The 21,879-nt window shown below is 43.0% G+C and overlaps 2 protein-coding genes across 2 annotated transcripts in view; both read left to right on the forward strand.

Moving 5' to 3' along the window:
- prkg1b (protein kinase cGMP-dependent 1b) overlaps positions 1-6,486 on the forward strand; it is a 54,497-nt gene extending 48,011 nt beyond the window's left edge. The window contains exons 11-18 of the mRNA XM_061707699.1: positions 121-260; positions 336-425; positions 2,322-2,463; positions 4,196-4,359; positions 4,442-4,564; positions 4,647-4,709; positions 4,782-4,848; positions 6,153-6,486. Coding sequence (XP_061563683.1) covers positions 121-260; positions 336-425; positions 2,322-2,463; positions 4,196-4,359; positions 4,442-4,564; positions 4,647-4,709; positions 4,782-4,848; positions 6,153-6,251 — 888 coding nt within the window. The 3' untranslated portion in view covers positions 6,252-6,486. The remainder of the gene's footprint in view (positions 1-120; positions 261-335; positions 426-2,321; positions 2,464-4,195; positions 4,360-4,441; positions 4,565-4,646; positions 4,710-4,781; positions 4,849-6,152) is intronic.
- Positions 6,487-12,808: 6,322 nt separating this feature from the next.
- The window catches only part of LOC133419379 (protein FAM13A-like), a 14,573-nt gene continuing 5,502 nt past the window's right edge, over positions 12,809-21,879 (forward strand). The window contains exons 1-4 of the mRNA XM_061708534.1: positions 12,809-13,260; positions 16,171-16,477; positions 18,380-18,515; positions 18,742-18,823. Coding sequence (XP_061564518.1) covers positions 13,029-13,260; positions 16,171-16,477; positions 18,380-18,515; positions 18,742-18,823 — 757 coding nt within the window. The 5' untranslated portion in view covers positions 12,809-13,028. The remainder of the gene's footprint in view (positions 13,261-16,170; positions 16,478-18,379; positions 18,516-18,741; positions 18,824-21,879) is intronic.

Below are 21,879 nucleotides of genomic sequence, written 5' to 3' on the forward strand. Positions count from 1 at the left end.
GTTAAAACAACAAATCTTAAAAAGTGTTGCGTACCTGTCGTGACAACAGCCCTCCTGACGTGTGTTTATTAGACAACATTCCCGGGTTCCTGTGGTGAAGTTGTCTGTGTCTCCGTTCAGGTGCAGCTGAAGAACGAGGAGGCCAAGACCTTCGCCATGAAGATCCTGAAGAAGCGCCACATCGTGGACACGAGGCAGCAGGAGCACATTCGCTCGGAGAAACACATCATGACCGAGACGCACTCCGACTTCATCGTCAGGTCTGGACCTTCAAAATAAAAGCTTCTGTAATCCGGAGGAGACTGGGTTTGACTGTGACCTACGTGTGTCTTCAGGCTGCACCGGACGTTCAAAGACAGGAAATACCTGTACATGCTGATGGAGGCTTGTCTGGGCGGAGAGCTGTGGACCATCCTGAGAGACAGGTACGCCAACTGGTCTCTGTTGTACCTAGTCTGGTCTGGTAATGTAGACCTGGTCTCTGTTGTACCTGGTCTGGTCTGGTGTGGTAGACCTGGGGCCGGATTCACAAAACATTCTTAGGAAAAAAAATCTTCTTAAGTGTCATTTTTTTCTTAAGTTCAGTCTTAAGAAGAAAAAAGAGAAGGAGTCATATTCTCCAAAAATTCTCTAAGTATCTTCTTAACTTTCTTCTTAAGTTTCTTCTTAAGAAAATACTTAAGAATAAATGGTATTCTTGAAATAAAAGTTCCAAATTTGTTCTTGACTTTTTTCATAACTTTAAGACAACCTTGACCTGTCTTAAAATGTCATCTGTGAAAATGTAAGACTCTAATATCAGCTTTTTCAACACATTTTAGACTAGTAGGTCATAGTTTGATGATATACTTTGTAATTAATTACACAAAGAGCCTGTTAACTGTTTGTTAGCATGTTAGTTAGCGTGGTAGTTAATTATTATTAATTTTCCCCAATAGTATTTTTTTCATCCACCATAACCTTGAAAAGTTCCTGCATCTCTTTTTCTCCTTCTCCATGTTTAGTGAGTGACTGACGGTTAAGACCCAAACTACATGTATATATAATATATATATATATATAAATGTTGTTTGTTGGCGCGTGCAATGCAATGACATATTTTAAGAAGTTCTTAAGTAGGAAAAATAAGAAATTCGTAAGAAATGACAGTTCTTAAGACGGTTCTTAAGAAAATATTGAGGAATTGCACTTAAGAACTTTCTTATGAACTTCTTAATTTTAGATCTTAAGACATTTCTTAAGATCGTTCTTAAGAACATATTGGTGAATCCGGCCCCTGGTCTCTGGTGGACCTGTTGTGCATGAACGAGTTCAAATAAATGCGTTCATTGAACACGTTCATTTCTGTGAGAACGTTGAACTGAACGCAACATATTTGCAAATAAAGAACTTGTTCCGTGAACTGGAATTTGAACTGTTCAGATTATGTGAGTTTCAGCTTCTCTGTTTCGGTCCAATTATTACGGAATAATCCTTCTCATTTCATCAGCGGGCGGCGCGCACATTTAACTTCACACTACATTACCCACAATGCAGTGCACACACTAGCATAGCAACGGGCACCAGCTCCATGTCAATGGCGGCCCGAGCCCGGTGCATCTTTACATGACCAGTGAAGAGAGAGACATTGCAGACGCAGCGTCAGCGAGCCGTCAGATGATGATCCGTTTATCATTATCTGCAGGAATTTTACACATCGTCTCCCAAAGAGTCTGATGGTAAAAATCTAACCTTTCTGTGCAAATTATGTCCACCTGCGCTGAGAAAACTAGTCTGAGCGTCTGCCTCGTCAACTTCACATTATAAACGCCATGTGGAGTTAAAGCATCCGTCCAGTGTGAGGAAATATCTGCAAGTCCTTGACAATCAAACAAAGTGATCAGGAAAGATCAAGAAGACCCAACAACCCAAACGACCCCAGTCACTGCTGCTCCTTCAGGGGTTTGATTTACCTGCAACAGGTAGACACATTGATAATGGACTACATTGTTGGAGATTTACAGCCTCTGAGGAAAGTTGAAAAGCCACTAGAACAATACATGATTGTTTACTGTGAACAGTTTTATAATAAGGTGGCGTTTCATTTGTACTGCTCACCTAAAAATATTGAAATTAACTGAATTTGAACTAGTTCAAAATGAAAATGGTGAACTATGAACGTGAACTGTTCATTTTTAAACTATGTGAACTGAACTTTGAACTAGTTCATGAGAAATATAAACTTGCACAACACTGCTGGGGTCTTGTGTGGTGTGGTAGACCTGGTCTGTGTTGTACCCGGGTCTTCATACCTAATCCCGTTGTCCATGTGTGTGTTTCAGGGGTTCGTTTGAAGATTCCACCACCAGGTTCTACACGGGCTGCGTCCTCGAGGCGTTTGCTTACCTGCACGCCAAAGGCATCATATACCGGGACCTGAAACCTGAAAACCTGGTCCTGGACCGCCGAGGATACGCCAAACTGGTACGAGCCAATGCAGCCAGTTCTCACACCTGACGGCTGCCAGGCCAAGTTCACCATCAGTCCGTCACGTTGGTCGTGTTCAGTTTCCATCAAATCTGTTAAACGGTAAACATAGTTGGCTACAAATTCAGAGCTGGTGTTAATGTGGGAGCCGGTTCTAATTGTTGTCTAATTTAGACAACAAGGCCACCTTAAACCGGGTCTATATGGCCTCTTAGTCCTGTCATAGACATTTATACGTAGACGCCCCATCGAGCGCTGAGCCGTACGTCAACGTTGCCGCCATATTGGATGTTCAAGACTGCACTGTAAACTAATACAAGTAAATGGACTTATTTTCATAAAGCGTTTTTCTACCAAGAAATTTACGCTTTACGTCTCATTTATTCATTCACACACGCACTAATATACTTGGGAAACAGTTAGGCACCAAATATAATATATTTAATTTTCTCAAATGGCGAAAATAAGAACTTTATTGATCCCACATAGGAATAATTCATGTTATATCAGCTATAGAGAACAAGGTAGTGCCAAAAAACAATATATATCCCCCCTCATAAAAATAAGAAAAATAGAGAAACATATTTTTTCATCAACAAAACAAATTTGACATTTTTCAAATAACAAAATAACATATTTGAACCATTTTTCAGACAATAAAATAACTGGTTCAAATATGTTATTTTGTTACTTGCAAAATTTTAAATATGTTTATGTTAAATATGCTTTGTTGATGAGAAAATATGTTTCTCTATTTTTCTTATTTTTGTGAGGGGGGATATATATTGTTTTTCGGCACTACCTTGTTCTCTATAGCTGATACAACATGAATTACTCCTATGTGGGATCAATAAAGTTCTTATTTTTGCCATCTGAGAAAATTAAATATATTATATTTGGTGCCTAACTGTTTCCCAAGTATATTAGTGCGTGTGTGAATGAATAAATGAGACGTAAAGCGTACATTTCTTTGTAGAAAGATGCTTTATGAAAATAAGTGCATTTACTTGTATTAGTTTACAGCGCAGTCTTGCCACATCCAATATGGCGGTGTCGTTGACGTATCGCAGCAGCGGGCAAGAACACTCGATGCGGCGTCTACGTATAAATGTCTGAGTCCTGTGACCAATCAGAAGCCAACTTCGGCACTGAATCGTGTCGTAAATGTCATTCTTATATTTGCATCTCTGAATGCAAAACACCGGATCCTGCAGTGTGGGAGTGAGGGGGGCAGGGTAACGGCCCCTTTTGGGCGGGAGAGAAGGTTCGTCCCTCAAGACTCCTCTCCCTGGTCCTGCCCCTTTTCAACCTTTTCCTGACCCTGCACCCCAACCTGGGACTTGCTGATTGGGCCGGAGCTTCGGGAGCTGCGTGCTGGCCTGCTGTCCCCCCCCTCTGGTCATCCCGTTGCTGCTTCCACCTGCCTGCTGTGCTGCTGCCGTCCCTGACCCCCAGTCTGGCCCTCGGCAGGAGGGTCCCCCCTTATGAGCCTGGTCCTGCTCAAGGTTTCTTCCTCCTAAAGGGGAGTTTTTCTTGCCACTGTTTGGCTTAAGGTTTTTCTTCCACTAGGGGAGTTTTTACCTGCCATTGTTTATGTAATAATTGCTCGGGGGTTTATGTTCATGTTCTGGGTCTCTGGAAAGCGTCTAGAGACAACTTTTGTTGTATTAGACGCTATATAAATAAAATTGAATTGAATTGAGTAAAAAATCTGTGTTATCTTTTGCAGGTGGACTTTGGTTTTGCAAAAAAGATCGGCTTCTGTAAGAAAACGTGGACCTTCTGCGGAACGCCGGAGTACGTTGCCCCGGAGATCATCCTCAACAAGGGCCACGACGTGTCGGCCGACTACTGGTCCCTGGGAGTCCTGATGTACGAGCTGCTGACCGGCAGGTGAGGACGATCCGGGGAGGGTAGGGGGGGGGTCTGACCCAGGAGGTCTCTGTGGTTCCACCGTCTCCGCTTGTGTCCGCAGTCCTCCGTTCTCGGGTCCGGATCCCATGAAGACCTACAACATCATCCTGAGGGGGATCGACATGATCGAGTTCCCCAAGAAGATCACGAAGAACGCCACCCACCTCATCAAGAAGCTGTGCAGGTAGGTCCGGGTCCGGGTCCGGGTCCGGGTCCGGGTCCCCCCCCCAGGCTCCAGGCGGAGGTCTAACCGCCGGTGTTTACAGGGACAATCCCTCGGAGAGGCTGGGAAACCTGAAGAACGGAGTGAAGGACATCCAGAAGCACAAGTGAGCGAGCCGAGCCGGACCTCATGGACCCGGTCCCAGCGAGACCTGAAACTGATGTGTTCCTCTGTCCAGGTGGTTCGAGGGCTTCAACTGGGACGGGCTGAAGAAAGGAACTCTGACTCCGCCCATCGTACCCGTGGTGAGACGACCCTTCTGACTGGACCTGGTTTCTGACTGGACCTGGTTTCTGACTGGACCTGGTTTCTGACTGGACCTGGTTTCTGACTGGACCTGGTTTGGTTTCTGACTGGACCTGGTTTCTGACTGGACCTGGTTTCTGGCTGGACCTGGTTTGGTTTCTGACTGGACCTGGTTTCTGACTGGACCTGGTTTGGTTTCTGACTGGACCTGGTTTCTGACTGGACCTGGTTTGGTTTCTGACTGGACCTGGTTTCTGACTGGACCTGGTTTCTGACTGGACCTGGTTTCTGACTGGACCTGGTTTGGTTTCTGACTGGACCTGGTTTCTGACTGGACCTGGTTTCTGACTGGACCTGGTTTCTGACTGGACCTGGTTTGGTTTCTGACTGGACCTGGTTTCTGATTGGACCTGGTTTCTTTCTCATTTATTTGTTATAGAGGGACAATGTACATTAATGAACATTTTAAAAATGTAAATACACCCAATTGTAGCCAAAAGGCTAATTTCCATTGGCAGTCCACTACAGGTAAATCAGAGACTAGTGTTGACAAAATTGGATTAGCCATTAGCCATTAGCTATAGAGATGGACTCTCTTATGTTTTGAGGGATTGTATTTCACTCATTGGTTGCCCTGTAGGTAAAAACTGATTGACCAAATACAGTTTCCCCGTCTGGTTTACACTTGTTGCGGGTGATCTAAGTTTTATAAGACTACAGAGCGGCGGCGGAGCTAAACTGTGACGGATTTTGTATATGAGTCAGCAGTTTTTGAAAATTCCAATATTGTTCCAGCTCAGAACTGGGTAAACAGTAATAAGTATGAGATATTATGAGAGAAAACATGAACATTGTTGCAGCTTCTGTAGTCATGTGATTTCTGAGGGGCCTGCAAGTGTGAATTTGAGAATATTTGCTCATTTTTTTAACATGATGTTTAAAAGTGAAATTACTGTCTAACATAATGCTGAGACATTTGTATTCATTTACTGTTTTAGAGGAGTTAAGTTGTAAATAACAGTTATTCAACCAGTTTGTAACATTTACCATGACCTTTGTAAGCTGAGCAGCCTCAGAGTCTTTACCCTTTACAAAAATCACGGTATCATCAGCGTACAGAATGACCTCACACACTGATGGTAGATCGTTTATGTACAGCCTGAAAAGGAGTGGACCCAGGATTGAACCTTGGGGAACACCTGTGACAAGATCTATCTGACTGGACCTGTTTCTGACTGGACCTGGTTTCTGACTGGGACCCGGGTTCTGGTCCTGGACTCTGACGTCTTGGTCTTGTGTCCAGGTCTCCTCTGCGGTCGACACCAGCAACTTCGACAGTTTTCCCGAAGACCGCGAGGACCCGCCTCCGGATGACGACTCCGGCTGGGACCACGACTTCTGAGGTTTCTGGTGGACCTGGTTTCTGGTGGACCTGGTTTCTGGTGGACCCGGCGTACACGAAGGAGCACGGAGAGGAGGCTGCTGGTCCAGCGGTTCCTGGTACCTGGACCTGGACCTGCAGGTTCCAGTCCTGAACCGGCGTTCGTTCTGACGCCTGAGACACATTCAAACTTTACCGTTTCCTCGATGACTCGGGGGACGATTCCTGAAGAACCTCACAAGGAACCTCGAGGAACTTCAAGAGGAAACTCACGTGGAATGTCGAGGAACCTCAAGGAACCTTGAGGAACTTCAAGAGGCCTCCCAGGTCCTTCCACCGGTCGACAGTGAAGCTAATGTATTTTTAAAGAAACAACAACTAAAGCTGTGGACTAAAGCTTCTTCCCGTCTGTGAAACTGATTCCTGTTTTCAAGTTTTGTCTGGATTCATTTTTATCACCAGGAGTTTTTCTTCTTTTGCCAAGTTTTTGGGCAAAAATACTTTTAATTCTAGTAAACAAACATCTTCTACATGGAGAAAGTCTGAAAATATTTGCTAATATTTGGAAGAACGGTTGAAATCTTACGGCCGGATTCACACCTGAACAGGAAACATGGACCTGAGGCTTTTATTCTGAAGGGGATCAGACATCTGATCATTTAAACTCTGGTCTTCCTCCGAACCAAACCTGACGTCAGCTTTTTTACCCGCTGTGCTGCAGCTCTGAGGACCTTCTGAGGAACTTCTGAGGAACTTCTGAGGAACTTCTGAGGACTTTCTGAGGACCTTCTGAGGACCTTCACCCCCCGGCGGAGGAACCGGCAGCTGAATTTCCTTCTAAGCCCTTAAACTGGAGGTCACGTGATGCCTTCACTTCCTGCTGTCGTTACAGCTCAAAGACACGTTAACAGTTGTTTTCTTCAAGCTGACAGTGAATATTTCTGCGTTTTAATAATTTGTTTCTGTCGTTCTTTGAAGCATGACGATATATTTTGTTCCTGTATTTGTTCATCAGATATTGTTGTCATTTATTATGAAAGAGACCAGGACACGCTTCCTGTGACATCATCACACTGTTAGATTCTCCGCCCAGAACTGAACAGGACTGGTTGTCGGTTAGAAGACGCCCACGTGGCTTCAGTTACGACATGCTAGCTGATTTAGCTTATTGCGGCTCATGCTAAGCTAGCTGTTGGCTTGTATCGTTCCGATCGAATCTGTTCATCCATCCTGGTTTCTGAGACGAGGACGGACAGATTTGACCAAACGTTGAGCAAACTAATGCGTGTTTAGCATAACAGGTTAGCATGAGCTAAGCTGCACCCTGAGATCCTTTCAGGACAACTCAACGCCGCTCGCCTCGTTATCAGCAGAATAAAATTATGATTATGATACATGTGACCTGTCTTCATAGGTCAAAGTTCACTTTCAGAAGTTCCTGCAGTTACTGTTAGAACCCCAACGGTTGCTAAGCCCTAGCTTTACTTTTTACGTAGCCCTAGCTTAGCTGTTACATAGCCTTAGCTTAGCTGTTACATAGCCCTCACTTTACTGCTACGTAGCACTAGCTTAGCCGACACTTAGCCCTAGCTTAGCATTCACTTAGCCTTTACTTTGCTGTTACGTAGCACTAGCTTAGCCGTCACTTAGCCCTAGCTTAGCATTCACTTAGCCTTTACTTTGCTGTTACGTAGCACTAGCTTAGCCGTCACTTAGCCCTAGCTTAGCATTCACTTAGCCTTTACTTTGCTGTTACGTAGCACTAGCTTAGCCGTCTTTTAGCCCTAGCTTCAGCATCGCTTAGCCCTAGCTTAGCCTTCACTTTCCTGTTACGTAGCACTAGCTTAGCCGTCACTTAGCCCTCGCTTAGCATTCACTTAGCCGTCACTTAGCCCTAGTTTAGCCTTCACTTTGCTGTTATGTAGCACTAGCGTAGGCGTCTCTTAGCCCTCACTTGACCATCTCCTAGCCGTCGCTACAGGTCCACGCTGGGCTACTCTGGTTTGTCCTGCAGGGATCCTGGAGTGGGTGAAGGTCATGTGACCAGCAGACCAGCGGCGAGAGCTACCGCTAAAGCTGCCAACCGACCAGTAAAGCACCAGATGTCCTGTTAGCTCTGGTTAGCGGCCGTCAACGGCTGGTGAAGAGAGCTGCTTCATGCCAGAACCTTCCAGACCAACCCAGAACCGTGTCGCTGGTCTCTCAGCACAGCTCACAGTACAAGACTGTGCTCATGATTATACTCAAATAATTTTATTGGATGGGGCACATAAAACCCCCCGTACATGAATGTGAAGCTAACGACGTTCCGTCTGTAGGTCTTACTGCTGAATTCAGGTTTTCTACCAAAAATCTGATTTAGTTTGTGGTTGTTCGCTTTGTTATTTTAAACGTGTCTTATATCGGACTTCGTTGTGAACGGGCGTCTCTGGTGACGTGACCTGCGGCTGCAAGTGACGCCACGTGCCGTACGACGGGTTTACGGATGTAAACAAAGATGCAGCAGCAGCGCAGACTTGTGGCACGAATCACGTAACAGCAGTACTCGAGTTGTAAAAAGAAATCAGGGGGGATGGTGGATTTTATCATATGGGGACAGATAATTTGGGCTGATTACAAATAATATATTACAAATAATAGCAGTGACCAAAACACCTGCAGAAATACTGCAGGAATGACATAGCAGCAGTTAAATGCAGCCTTCTGTAAGCTTTAAATATCCACTGGGCTTACATCAAATACATCAAAACACAACAATAAAAAACACTTTTCTGAACTTATCAATATGACTCTGTCCTTCACAGGATAAGTAAAATGGATCACTGCAAAAACTCAAAATCTTATCAAGAATATTTGTCTTATTTCTAGGTAAAATGTCTCATTTTAGTAAAAGAATCTCATTACACTTAAAACAAGACTCATCACTGGAAAAAACAACAATTTTCACCTGTTTCAAGTAGATTTTCACTTAAAATAAGTAGAAAAATCTGCCAGTGGAACAAGATTTTTTTGCTTGTAATGAGAAGATAAATCTTGTCCCACTGGCAGATTTTCCTACTTATTTCAAGTTAAAATTTACTTGAAACAGGTGAAAATTGTCAAATAAGTTATTTTTCTGGTGATGACTCTAAATGTTGAAATAGCAGTAAAACCACATTCATTGATGAAATGACATAAGGGATGGAAAGGGGGGATGACAGTTTTACAGGGGGGATGATTTGGACTGTTTTTTATTCCAGGGGGGGATGCCATCTCCCCTCACCCCCCTCATCCCCCCTCAACTCCAGTACTGAGTACGACGGGTTTACGGATGTAAACAAAGATGCAGCAGCAGCGCAAACTTGTGGCACGAATCACGTAACAGCGACGTCGAAGACGGATGAGGTTCGACCCGACAGGTCAGACCGAAGTCGCTACAGAAAACATCGATAAAGTCCGATCTGGGCAGCGTGTAGTTTGTGGTTTTCACCACCAGGGGGTCCTCCTGGACTGCAGGGGGCAGCAGAGAGCCATCAGGCTCCTCCTTGTTTCCTCCCGGTGACGTCGGTCACATGACCTTTTCCTGCTCCGACAACTGACACGTTTGGACCAGAAGGAGTTTCACGTTTATATTTTTCAGATGAGGTTGTGATGAAATTTTTGCAGATGAATTTGTATATTTTGGAAGTATTTTGAGGTGTTTGTGATGTTTATATATTATTATTAAGATTATTATTATTGTTATTATTAACATTATTATAATTGTTATTATTCCAGTGGTTGCCTCGGTAGCTGAATAAACAAGCTTTATGGTTGTGACTGTTACATAAGAGAACATAAGAGAAAATAAAAGTTGTAGGAACAAACTGAGGGTTTTCTTTTCTTCTTTACATTTTTTTTTAACATATTTCTTTATTGGGTAATCCATGTAAATTATATTACACAATAAACATTTCTTTTAAAGGGTTCGACAGAATACCCCGTTTTATATTTTACCATACACACTCAAAAAAAAATAAATAAATAACTAAATAAAATAAATAAAAATAAATAAATAAATAAAATAAATAAGGACACAAAACTTAACATAACAAACACCCCAAAACACACACACTGCAAAATACGTAATTATAAACAGGTCCCAAAGTGAGTACCGATTACCAAGCAAACTCTGACTGAAGACAATAATAATAGGAAAAATAAAGTAATAAACTAAAATACAGGACACGCAAAACAGCAGCAACAAAAAAAGTTTAAAAAAAAATAAAAAAAAAATAAGATAAATAAATAAAAATTCAAATTAACTGACATAAGAGGAACCCTAAAAAAAATGAGACATGGTTAGCAATATCATACTTCTCTGTAATTAAGTTAAATCAGATTAAATTAATCTTCCAAAGATGCCAAAGAATTAACAAAAGAAAGAATAGTAAAGAATTCTTCTTTACATTTAAATGGAATCAGCTGAAAACTGGTTGTGATTTCACAGCTAGAGGAGCTGGAACCAGGACTAGAGGAAATGCAGGTTAATTATTTTCCCATCAGGCTCGATGCAGCCCCTCCTCACTCCACCACACTCCACTGTAGTATTCTTGCATCAGCTCTGCACGTGTTGGTTACCATAGCAACCGCGTTGACTACGGAGAGTCTGCAGGGCCACACAGACCGAACCTCATCGCTGGTAATACTGAACGACAACAGCAGGTCAGGAAGACGGGATCAGGTTGGACATGCTACACATCACATTGAAACATCACATAAACACACACGTTTAATCTTCTAATCATAAAGCTTAACTCCAAATACTTTGAAATTGGTTTTATAATCCCTTTTCAGATTAATGAGCTCATCTAAGGCTTTTACTGATGTATTTCCCTTTTGGCATTGTGTTAAGACGCAGTGTCTGCTTTTATAGTTCACCTGATCAGTCATCAATACCCAAAGATCAGCAGAATGTTGGTTGTAGTTTTGCTCTCATGGTTTTTTATAGTATAAATTATATACAAAGAACATCAGACAAGTGCTCCAATATATATGTAACAAAAAAATTAAATATAAAATCCAGTGAAATTAACAGAAGTGGGGAGAATGACACACAAACAAATGTCATTTTCTTCATGGACCAAATCAAACATCACACTCCTACAGTCAATTGAGATGTTTATATTGATTTTAGACACTATATATTGTTCAAATTGAGACCAGAAATTGAGAGGTCGAGCACAGTGGTAGAATAAATGAGTGATGGTTTCTGGTTCCACGTTTCAAAAAGTGCAATTATTTTCAATATTTAAGAATTTAGAAAATAATAGCCTACATTTGTTGGATAGGGTGCGGAATTTTATTGTGAACCTCTTTAATTTTATTGGAGATACAATACTTATAAGGCAATGTTCAGGATGTTATCCCAAAATGCCTTCCCTCCAGGAGTTTAGTTTAGTTTTAGTTTATTTATTTACCAATATAAGACAAATTGAACAAAAAATGAAAAAAACTATGAACTAATATGCAAGGAAAGGAAGAAGCCTGGTGGCTTCCATAGAATCCTTTCCATATATGAATAAAAAACCAAACAAAAGCTACACAAGGGGGAGTAATAAAAACAAAACACAAAAGAAAATGTAACTCAGATTAAATAATAAACACTAAAGATGAAATAATAAAGTTTTTTAAATGTTTTTTGAATATTGGCAAGGATGGTGATGATTTAAGAGATTTATTGAGGGAATTCCACAAGTGGGGGCCTCTGAAAGTGATGAAAGATTATGTTAGATCTGCCCAGACCCTAGTGGTTTTTAAGTCTTCTTTGAAAACGTATTTATTTTCTTTGGCTTTTAGTGTGCGACAAATTAGTTCCCTACATCTGTGAGAAGTGATTGTGCACTTTATGTGTCTGTTCTTTGTCGTCTATTCTCTATTTTCTATTTTTTATTACTATTTTATTGATCATTTTAGTATGTTAGTGATTTTATTGTTTCTACACTGTGTACTGTGTTTTTCTTTTGGTATTGTTTTATTTTGTTGTATGCTGTACAGCACTTTGGTCAACCTCGGTCATTTTTAAATGTGCTTTATAAATAAAATTGACATTGACATTGACAAATATTTTTACATGTTTACATGTTCTACAAAACGGTAAATTAAAATCATCTTTGTGCCTTGTGGCATAAGAATGAATATCGGAATTAACACAAAAGAAATTATGAAAAAAAGAAGGAAGATCTTGCATATAATTTTCAAGTTGTTTTTGAGTTGTTTTCCTCTTTTCACAAAATGTATTACGTTCTGTTTTTTGTTGCACTTTAAATCCAATATTTCGGCCTCGTGGTTTGTATCTTTATGGTTCAATGGATGACGTCATGATGGAGGCAGCACGTTTCATCTGCCTACGCTGTTTTTTATGAATGGGCGGTGACGTCACCAGCTGGGTCCTTCCCCCTCCGATGCGGGAAAAACCTCACGATGTCACGGAGATGCTCCCTGCTCCCCACGCGATGCTCGTGCTGCTCTTCCTCACAAGACCGAGGATGAGTAATCCGGCCTGAGAGAGAGGGGGGGGGACCATCATCATCATCAGCATCCTCAGCAGCATCCTCAGCATCAGCATCAGTGAACGTGCAGCAGCTCGCTGTCGGATATTCCTGCACGTTTCTGGACGGGACTAACTGCTGCAGAACCAGAACCAGAACATCTGGACACGAGGAGGATTAAAAGGGGGGTCTGGGAGCAGAAACCAGCCCGTCTCGGTGCCACTCCCCCCCTCCATGTGACGCTCCAGAGACCTGGGTTCTGGAAAACAGCTGGAACCGCTGGCCGTGCATGTCGGACATGTTCTGCTTCTGTCTGCAGAGCTCGCTGCTGAAGCTCCAGGCGCTGGAGGTGGAGGGGGGCCCCTCGCTGGGGCCCTCCCCCGAGGAGGGGCCCCCGAGCCGGGCCGGCAAGGAGCACAAGGACCCCGCCGGAGTCCTGGCCGAGAAGACGCCGCCGGCGGCGGTGGCGGTGGCGGTCTGTCATCACCACCACCACCCGGCCGACGAGAACGACCCCCCAGGTAGGGTCGCCACCCGTTGAAATACGGAATTGTTCTGTAATTGGGAATTAAGAGTTGCGTTCCGTGTTGAACCAATACAGACACATATTATGCTCTTATTTATTGATGTCATCATATACAGGTGAAGGTCTGAAAATTTGAATATATTTCAAAACTTAATTCGTACATTTATTTCGACTTAAGGTAAAACAAATATATTATTTCCCACTACATTTAAAGTGAGATATTTCAAGCCTTTATTTGCTATGATTTTGGTGATTATGACTCAGTTTATGAAAACCCCAAATAAAAAATCTAAAAAAATGTGAATATTTTTTATCAATAAACAATTCAATCATCAAAATTATAACAAATAAAGGTTTAACATATTTTGCTTTGTATGTAATGAGACTATGTAATGTATTAGTTTAACCTTTTTAAGTTGAATTATTGAAATAAATTAACTTTTACACCATATTCTTCACCTGTATGTATATTATACATCTGGGCTGATGTGGACATACGTACAGTGTTTATATTATGAAGCTCAAGAATGAGATCAAATCATATTTAGGTAGAAACTACCTTTCATTAATTGTATTTGGCCTTCAATCAATTTTTGGCAGGTAAAAAGACCCATTTTCAGGGGAGAAATCAGATTGGCAGGCAATCACTTTTTGGCATGACAGGGGGTCCGGGGCGGCGGCAGGGCGGCCCTCCGGCCACCAGGGGGCGCGCTCACACCAGGGGATCGTTTCTGTTAGAAAATCGGCATAATTAAAAATAAAAGCAGAAATATATACAGGACTGTCAGAAAATTAGAATATCGTGATGAAGTTCTTTATTTTCTGTTATGCAATTAAAAAAAACAGAAATGTCATACATTCTGGATTCATTACAAATCAACTGAAATATTGCAAGCCTTTTATTATTTTAATATTGCTGATTATGGCTTACAGCTTAAGATTAAGATTCCCAGAATATTCTAATTTTTTGAGATATGATATTTGAGTTTTCTTAAGCTGTAAGCCACGATCAGCAATATTAAAATATTAAAAGGCTTGCAATATTTCAGTTGATTTGTAATGAATCCAGAATGTATGACATTTTTGGATTATAGAAAATAAAGGACTTTATCACAATATTCTAATTTTCTGAGACAGTCCTGTATATATTTTTTGTTTTTCCTCGTCCTTCTACACGCATTTGTGGTTTTTATATTCCCCTTGTCTCCAGTTTTTACTTTACCTGATGCATTTCTGCCTCATTGGCCACGGTTACATGATGTTTTTTAATTCGGAATTAATTATTCCGAATTAAATAATTCAGAATTAAACTATTTCCATTCGAGTTTAAATGGAAATAGTAATTCCGAATTGAGGTTTACATGGAAAACACGTTTGATCGGCTTTATCCAATTCCTCTTAAGGTCTGGGGGTTGGGAAGGTTCTGATTGGATAGGGGGGGGACCGGAAGTTAAACTACCGGAAGAAAAACAAACTTAGCCGCTACAACTTTGAAAAACTCACAATTTTGATGTTTCCTGTTTCCTTCTGTTCTTTTAATTATTTCCAGGTCCTCCAAGCTATTTATTAAATAAATGGTCTCTGCTCTTGACCAGCGTTTACTGCTGCTGCATCTTGAAACTTTGTTTGGAAAACAAGCCCATCGCGGAATATAAGCGTCATGGAGACAGACGGGCGAGGGAACGAGCAGAAAGAAAGACCGGAATTAATTTAAAGTGGAATGAGTGTATACATGATCGAGGAATTATTCTATTCGGATATTAAGGAGCTCAGAAGTTTTGAAAATTTTCCTGGTAAATTTGAGCTCATAAAGTTGTTTTTTTTTTAGGATTTTTACTCCCTCCAGCCCTGCAGTTTCCTAGCTACTAGCTACCGGTTAGCTGAGTTAGTGCTACAATAAACATTAACAAACTACCGGTTAGCTGAGTTAGTGCTAGCATTGTTTAACACTAATTAGCTACCAGTTAGCTTAGTTGGTTGTAGCATCGTTTAATGGCTAACATCTTTACCTAGTATTTAGCTCAGCTCGAGTTTGAACTACAGATCAACAAACTTGTCCTGTTTTCTTCTGAAAAGCAGAGTAACGCTGGGACCACCTGGACTCAGAACAATGAACGTGTGTGTGTGTGTGTGTGTATGTGTGTGTGTGTGTGTGTGTGTGTGTGTGTGTGTGTGTGTGTGTGTGTGTGTGTGTGTGTGTGTGTGTGTGTGCTGGGTTTACTGTCTTCATCAAAATAATTAAGTATTTAAGTATCGTTATTTACGTTATTTTTATTTAACAACAATGAAGACAAAAACAATGTAAAAGAAGTCGTGTGCAACTCTTAGACCACGTTTACACATAGCCGGGTATTTACAAAAACGGATATTTCCCCCTCTACGCTTTGAAAAATACCCGCGTTTACACGAAGCCGCATAAATACGCTGTTAACTATGAGCTATGAGCAGCCAAACCTGCAGGGGGCAGTGTAACGAGAAGATAAAGTCATGCTAGCCAATCAGAATCCTGGAAAAAAACATCAACAAATGACACGTGTGAAGCCTGAATAATATGGTTCTGCGTTAAATCGACGGCGTAGCCTACGTACGGTGCGCGTCGCCGCGTACCCTACGCCGTCGGCTCTGCGTTGGTGTAACGCGCAACCATAAATCAGCCTTGACTGCAGTTACTTCCAAGACGGAACGAGAGTCTTTCATTTGGAGTGACAGAGAAGTGGAGTTACTTTTAAGTGTGACTTTAGAATATAAAACAGGTAAAATACAAGAAAATATTGACGATGGCCAAACAAATTGTAAACACAGGTCGCACACATGACGCTGGTGACGTTTTGCTACGTGTAAACGGGGCCTAAGTGTATTTGCATCTTTCATGGTTGTCTTAACATTCAGTTGTCTGTTTCTGCAGAGCTGCTGACGGTCCTGGCCAGACCTCCACAGTCCCCCAGACACCAGCCGCTGACCCCCATCCACCTCGGCCGGCAGCCGCCGCCCCCCAACGGCAGCCCCCTGTACTCCCCACAGAGGAGCCCCGGAGGTGAGGGGGGAGGAGGAGACGGGTCCGAGGGTGGAGGTGGGGGAGGCGGAGCTCTACTCCAGCTGCTGTCGGGACTCTCCAGCCCCCTGCCCTCCCCTCGCTGCTCCGGCCACAGCCAGAGGTTCAACTCCGACCCCGACACGGCGCCGTCCCCACCCTGCAGCCAGCAGTACATACTGTAAGCCCTGCCCCACACTCGCTTACCTTCTGTCTATTTGTCTACTTTTAATCTTTTAATGCCCCACAGAAATACACCCCGACTGGCCAAACCCATCAAGAAAGTTACAAATAACTCAGCAAGAAAAGGAGCCAACTCCCACTTGGGGACCATCTCCCAGTTTAAACCCGGTGTTCTGCCAATCCTTGCTACCCGCCGAGAAATGCTACTTTGTGGTTCTGCGCACGCGCACAGTCGATTTTCTAAGTTTGATTGCCACGTCCATGATTTCTTGCACGATGTAAAACTGATAATATGGGATGTTGAGTATTTGATCCTTCAAAATACACTACCCATGACATGAATTGCATTAGACTTTGTGAACATTATACGATAAAGAGAAAAAAAAACAATTCTAACGCTTTAATTGATATTGATTCAGTCATTCGCCTTTATTTAGCCAGGCATGTCATTAAGAACATTCTTATTTACAATGACGGCCTGGCAAGCGACAAGAACCATTTGGGGGAAAAGGAAGTGAACTAGGGAGTAAAACAGTAAAATTGTAGCTCTACAAAGGTAGAAAACCATTAGGTAGCATTTTTTGGCAAAGCAGCAGGAATTGGCAGAACACCGGTTCATGGTTAGGGTTGAGGTTGAGGTTGAGGTTGGGATTTTTGTGGTTGGTGTTAAGGTTTTAGATGGGGTTGAGATTCGGTCTTGGGTTGAGGTTTTCGATTTGAGATTGGAGTTTGGGTTGAGGTTTAGCTTTGGGTTGAGTTTTGGGATGAGGTGAGGTTTTAGTTGGGGTTAATGTTTGGGTTAGGATTTTTGTGGTTGGTGTTTTGTCAGGCTGGTGTAGTTGAGGACCCAGATGCAGGAGAGCGGGAGGCGGGAGTTCAGCAAAAACGGGGTTTATTCCAACAAAAAACAAGAACAAAAAACGCTGCAGAGCAGGATCAAAACAAGACAAAACAGGAATCCAAAAAACTAGGCGTGGAAACATGGAGGGAGCAAACAGTACGGACTGATAGGGAGCAGGGGAAGGCGAGACACAGGTGTGAACAATCAGGGCAGATGGAAAACAGGCGGGGCAGAACAGAAACACAAACTCAGGGAAATGTCAAACACTGACATGTAGAGGTTTAGGTTTTAGTTGGGGTTGGGGTTTTATTTGGGGTTGAGGTTTTGATCAGGGTTGGGGTTGGGATTGGGAATTTTGTGGTTGCTGTTGAGGTTGGAGTGGAGATTTGGGCTTGGGTTGAGTTTTAACTTTGGTTTGAGGTTTTGGTTGAGGTTAGGTTAGGACTTTTGTGGTTGGTGTTGAGGTTTGGGTCAAGATTCGAGTTTGGGATGAGGATGAAGTTGGCTTTGAAGTTTTGGTTGTGGTTGAGGTTTAAGTTCGGTTTGAGGTTTCAGTTAGGGTTGGGTTTGAGGTTTGAGATGAGGTTGGATTAGAGGTTTTGGTTGGAGTTGAGGTTAGGGTTGGGATTGGGGTTGAGGTTTTGGTTAGGGTTGAGGTTGGGGTTTTGTGGTTGAAATCTGTTTTGAGTGGTTTGCTTTGAGGAGACAGTTTCAGTTTGACCTCGTTGCCTTGATGCTGCATTAATACTTTTAATGTCATCAGTCCTTCACCATCTTTTGTTTCCAGACCTACAGCCTGAAGCAACGAGGGGAAATGTGTTGGTGACCTAGTTCATGGTCTCCCTATCTGTCTTTACATCCTGTTTACTGATGAAAAGAGCCATAGTCTCCCAGCATCCACTTCCTGGCCAGGTCTTGGTGGTTTGGGTTTGATCTGGAGCTACAGGACCCGGTCCCCTGGCAGTCCCGGACTGGACCATGAACTGACTGCCGTCAGGTCTGGTTTCAGGAGGACTCGGAGCCTCACTGATGCTGAACCCCACCTGTGTTTTTGTCCAGGTGTCGGGGGACCAGGACTGAAGCATCGGGGGACGAGCTGCCCCCCTCCATCCCCTTCCTCACCAGGCAGATCCAGAGCCTGAAGAAGAGGGTCCGCAGGTTTGAGGACCAGTTTGAGCAGGAGATGAACTACAAGGTAAACCGTAACACGTCAACTGTGTTGAGTCTTTTCAGTTTCATGTACTTGCAAGAACTTGTTGCTGTTATAAAAGATCCCAGCAGATCAAACAAACACTCACTGGCGTTCTGATCTAAGGGTTTCTAGCTTTTGTGTCGTCTCTGAAAGGGTTTGATTTTATTGGCTTTTGACGGGCTGAGGAGCTCAAACGTCTGTCGCCGTTGTGTGTCTCACTTTCTCACAGCCGTCCCACAATGATAAATACTCAAACCCGGAGATGGTTGGAGTGATGAGCGAACTGGCCACGGCTCGCAAGCAGCTCAAAGGTAAGAACACCTGCCGATGTTGGAGCTCATTGGCAAGACATCCTAGACATACCGACCTCTGAACTCAGAACCTGCCTCGTCTCACCACCTGTGGACGGACAGATGTCTGGGGGGGTAGACCAGGAAGAAACTGCAGAGGGAAGGAAAGAAGTAAGAACTACAGAGAGAAGGAAGGAGAGAAGTAAGGACTGCAGAGAGATGGAAGTAAACAAGTAAAGACTGCAGAGAGATGGAAGGAAAGAAGTAAGGACTGCAGAGAGATGGAAGTAAATAAGTAAGGACTGCAGAGAGATGGAAGGAGAGAAGTAAGGACTGCAGAGAGATGGAAGTAAATAAGTAAGGACTGCAGAGAGATGGAAGGAGAGAAGTAAGGACTGCAGAGGGACGGAAGAAAAGAAGTAAGGACTGCAGACGGATGGAAGGAGAGAAGTAGGGAATGTAAAGAGATGGAAGAAGAGAAGTAAGGACTGCAGAGAGATGGAAGAAGAGAAGTAAGGACTGCAGAGAGATGGAAGTAAACAAGTAAGGACTGCAGAGAGACGGAAGAAGAGAAGTAAGGACTGCAGAGATACGGAAGGACAGAAGTAAGGACTGCAGAGAGATGGAAGTAAATAAGTAAGGACTGCAGAGAGATGGAAGTAGAGAAGTAAGGACTGCAGAGAGATGGAAGTAAACAAGTAAAGACTGCAGAGAGATGGAAGGAAAGAAGTAAGGACTGCAGAGAGATGGAAGTAAATAAGTAAGGACTGCAGAGAGATGGAAGGAGAGAAGTAAGGACTGCAGAGAGATGGAAGTAAATAAGTAAGGACTGCAGAGAGATGGAAGGAGAGAAGTAAGGACTGCAGAGGGACGGAAGAAAAGAAGTAAGGACTGCAGACGGATGGAAGGAGAGAAGTAGGGAATGTAAAGAGATGGAAGAAGAGAAGTAAGGACTGCAGAGAGATGGAAGAAGAGAAGTAAGGACTGCAGAGAGATGGAAGTAAACAAGTAAGGACTGCAGAGAGACGGAAGAAGAGAAGTAAGGACTGCAGAGATACGGAAGGACAGAAGTAAGGACTGCAGAGAGATGGAAGTAAATAAGTAAGGACTGCAGAGAGATGGAAGGAAATAAGTAAGGACTGCAGAGAGATGGAAGTAGAGAAGTAAGGACTGCAGAGAGATGGAAGGAAATAAGTAAGGACTGCAGAGAGACGGAAGGAAAGAAGTAAGGACTGCAGAGAGATGGAAGGAGAGAAGTAGGGACTGCAGAGAGATGGAAGGAAAGAAGTAAGGACTGCAGAGAGATAGAAGGAGAGAAGTAAGGACTGCAGAGAGATGGAAGTAGAGAAGTAAGGACTGCAGAGAGATGGAAGAAGAGAAGTAAGGACTGCAGAGAGATGGAAGTAAAGAAGTAAGGACTGCAGAGAGATGGAAGGAGAGAAGTAAGGACTGCAGAGAGATGGAAGTAAACAAGTAAGGACTGCAGAGAGATGGAAGTAAAGACGTAAGGACTGCAGAGAGACGGAAGTAAAGAAGTAAGGATGGCAGAGAGATGGAAGAAAAGAAGTAAGGACTGCAGAGAGATGGAAGTAAAGAAGTAAGGACTGCAGAGAGATGGAAGGAGAGAAGTAAGGACTGCAGAGAAATGGAAGTAAATAAGTAAGGACTGCAGAGAAATGGAAGTAAAGACATAAGGACTGCAGAGAGATGGAAGGAAAGAAGTAAGGACTGCAGAGAGATGGAAGTAAAGAAGTAAGGACTGCAGAGAGATGGAAGGAGAGAAGTAAGGACTGCAGAGAGATGGAAGTAAAGAAGTAAGGACTGCAGAGAGATGGAAGGAGAGAAGTATGGACGGCAGAGAGATGAAGTAAAGACATAAGGACTGCAGAGAGATGGAAGAAGAGAAGTAAGGACTGCAGAGAGATGGAAGTAAAGAAGTAACGACTGCAGAGAGATGGAAGTAAAGAAGTAAGGACTGCAGAGAGATGGAAGTAAAGAAGTAAGGACTGCAGAGAGATGGAAGAAAAGAAGTAAGGACTGCAGAGAGATGGAAGAAAAGAAGTATGGACTGCAGAGAGATGGAAGAAAAGAAGTAAGGACTGCAGAGAGATGGAAGTAAAGAAGTATGGACTGCAGAGAGATGGAAGAAAAGAAGTATGGACTGCAGAGAGATGGAAGAAAAGAAGTAAGGACTGCAGAGAGATGGAAGTAAAGAAGTAAGGACTGCAGAGAGATGGAAGAAAAGAAGTATGGACTGCAGAGAGATGGAAGAAAAGAAGTATGGACTGCAGAGAGATGGAAGAAGAGAAGTAAGGACTGCAGAGAGATGGAAGAAGAGAAGTAAGGACTGCAGAGAGATGGAAGTAAAGAAGTAAGGACTGCAGAGAGATGGAAGGAGAGAAGTAATGACTGCAGAGAGATGGAAGTAAAGAAGTAAGGACTGCAGAGAGATGGAAGGAGAGAAGTAAGGACTGCAGAGATACGGAAGGAGAGAAGTAAGGACTGCAGAGAGATGGAAGTAAAGATGTAAGGACTGCAGAGAGATGGAAGTAAAGAAGTAAGGACTGCAGACAGACGGAAGGAGAGAAGTAAGGACTGCAGAGAGATGAAAGGAAAGACGTAAGGACTGCAGAGAGATGGAAGGAAAGAAGTAAGGACTGCAGAGAGATGGAAGGAGAGAAGTAAGGACTGCAGAGAGATGGAAGTAAAGAAGTAAGGACTGCAGAGAGATGGAAGTAAAGAAGTAAGGACTGCAGAGAGATGGAAGTAAATAAGTAAGGACTGCAGAGATACGGAAGGAGAGAAGTAAGGACTGCAGAGAGATGGAAGTAAAGATGTAAGGACTGCAGAGAGATGGAAGTAAATAAGTAAGGACTGCAGAGAGACGGAAGAAGAGAAGTAAGGACTGCAGAGAGATGGAAGTAAAGATGTAAGGACTGCAGAGAGATGGAAGTAAAGATGTATGGACTGCAGAGAGATGGAAGTAAATAAGTAAGGACTGCAGAGAGATGGAAGTAAGGAAGTAAGGACTGCAGAGAGATGGAAGAAAGGAAGTAAGGACTGCAGAGAGATGGAAG

The sequence above is a fragment of the Cololabis saira genome, chromosome 19 (genome assembly GCF_033807715.1).
Source record: "Cololabis saira isolate AMF1-May2022 chromosome 19, fColSai1.1, whole genome shotgun sequence".
In the NCBI taxonomy this organism is placed as follows: Eukaryota; Metazoa; Chordata; class Actinopteri; order Beloniformes; family Belonidae; genus Cololabis; species Cololabis saira.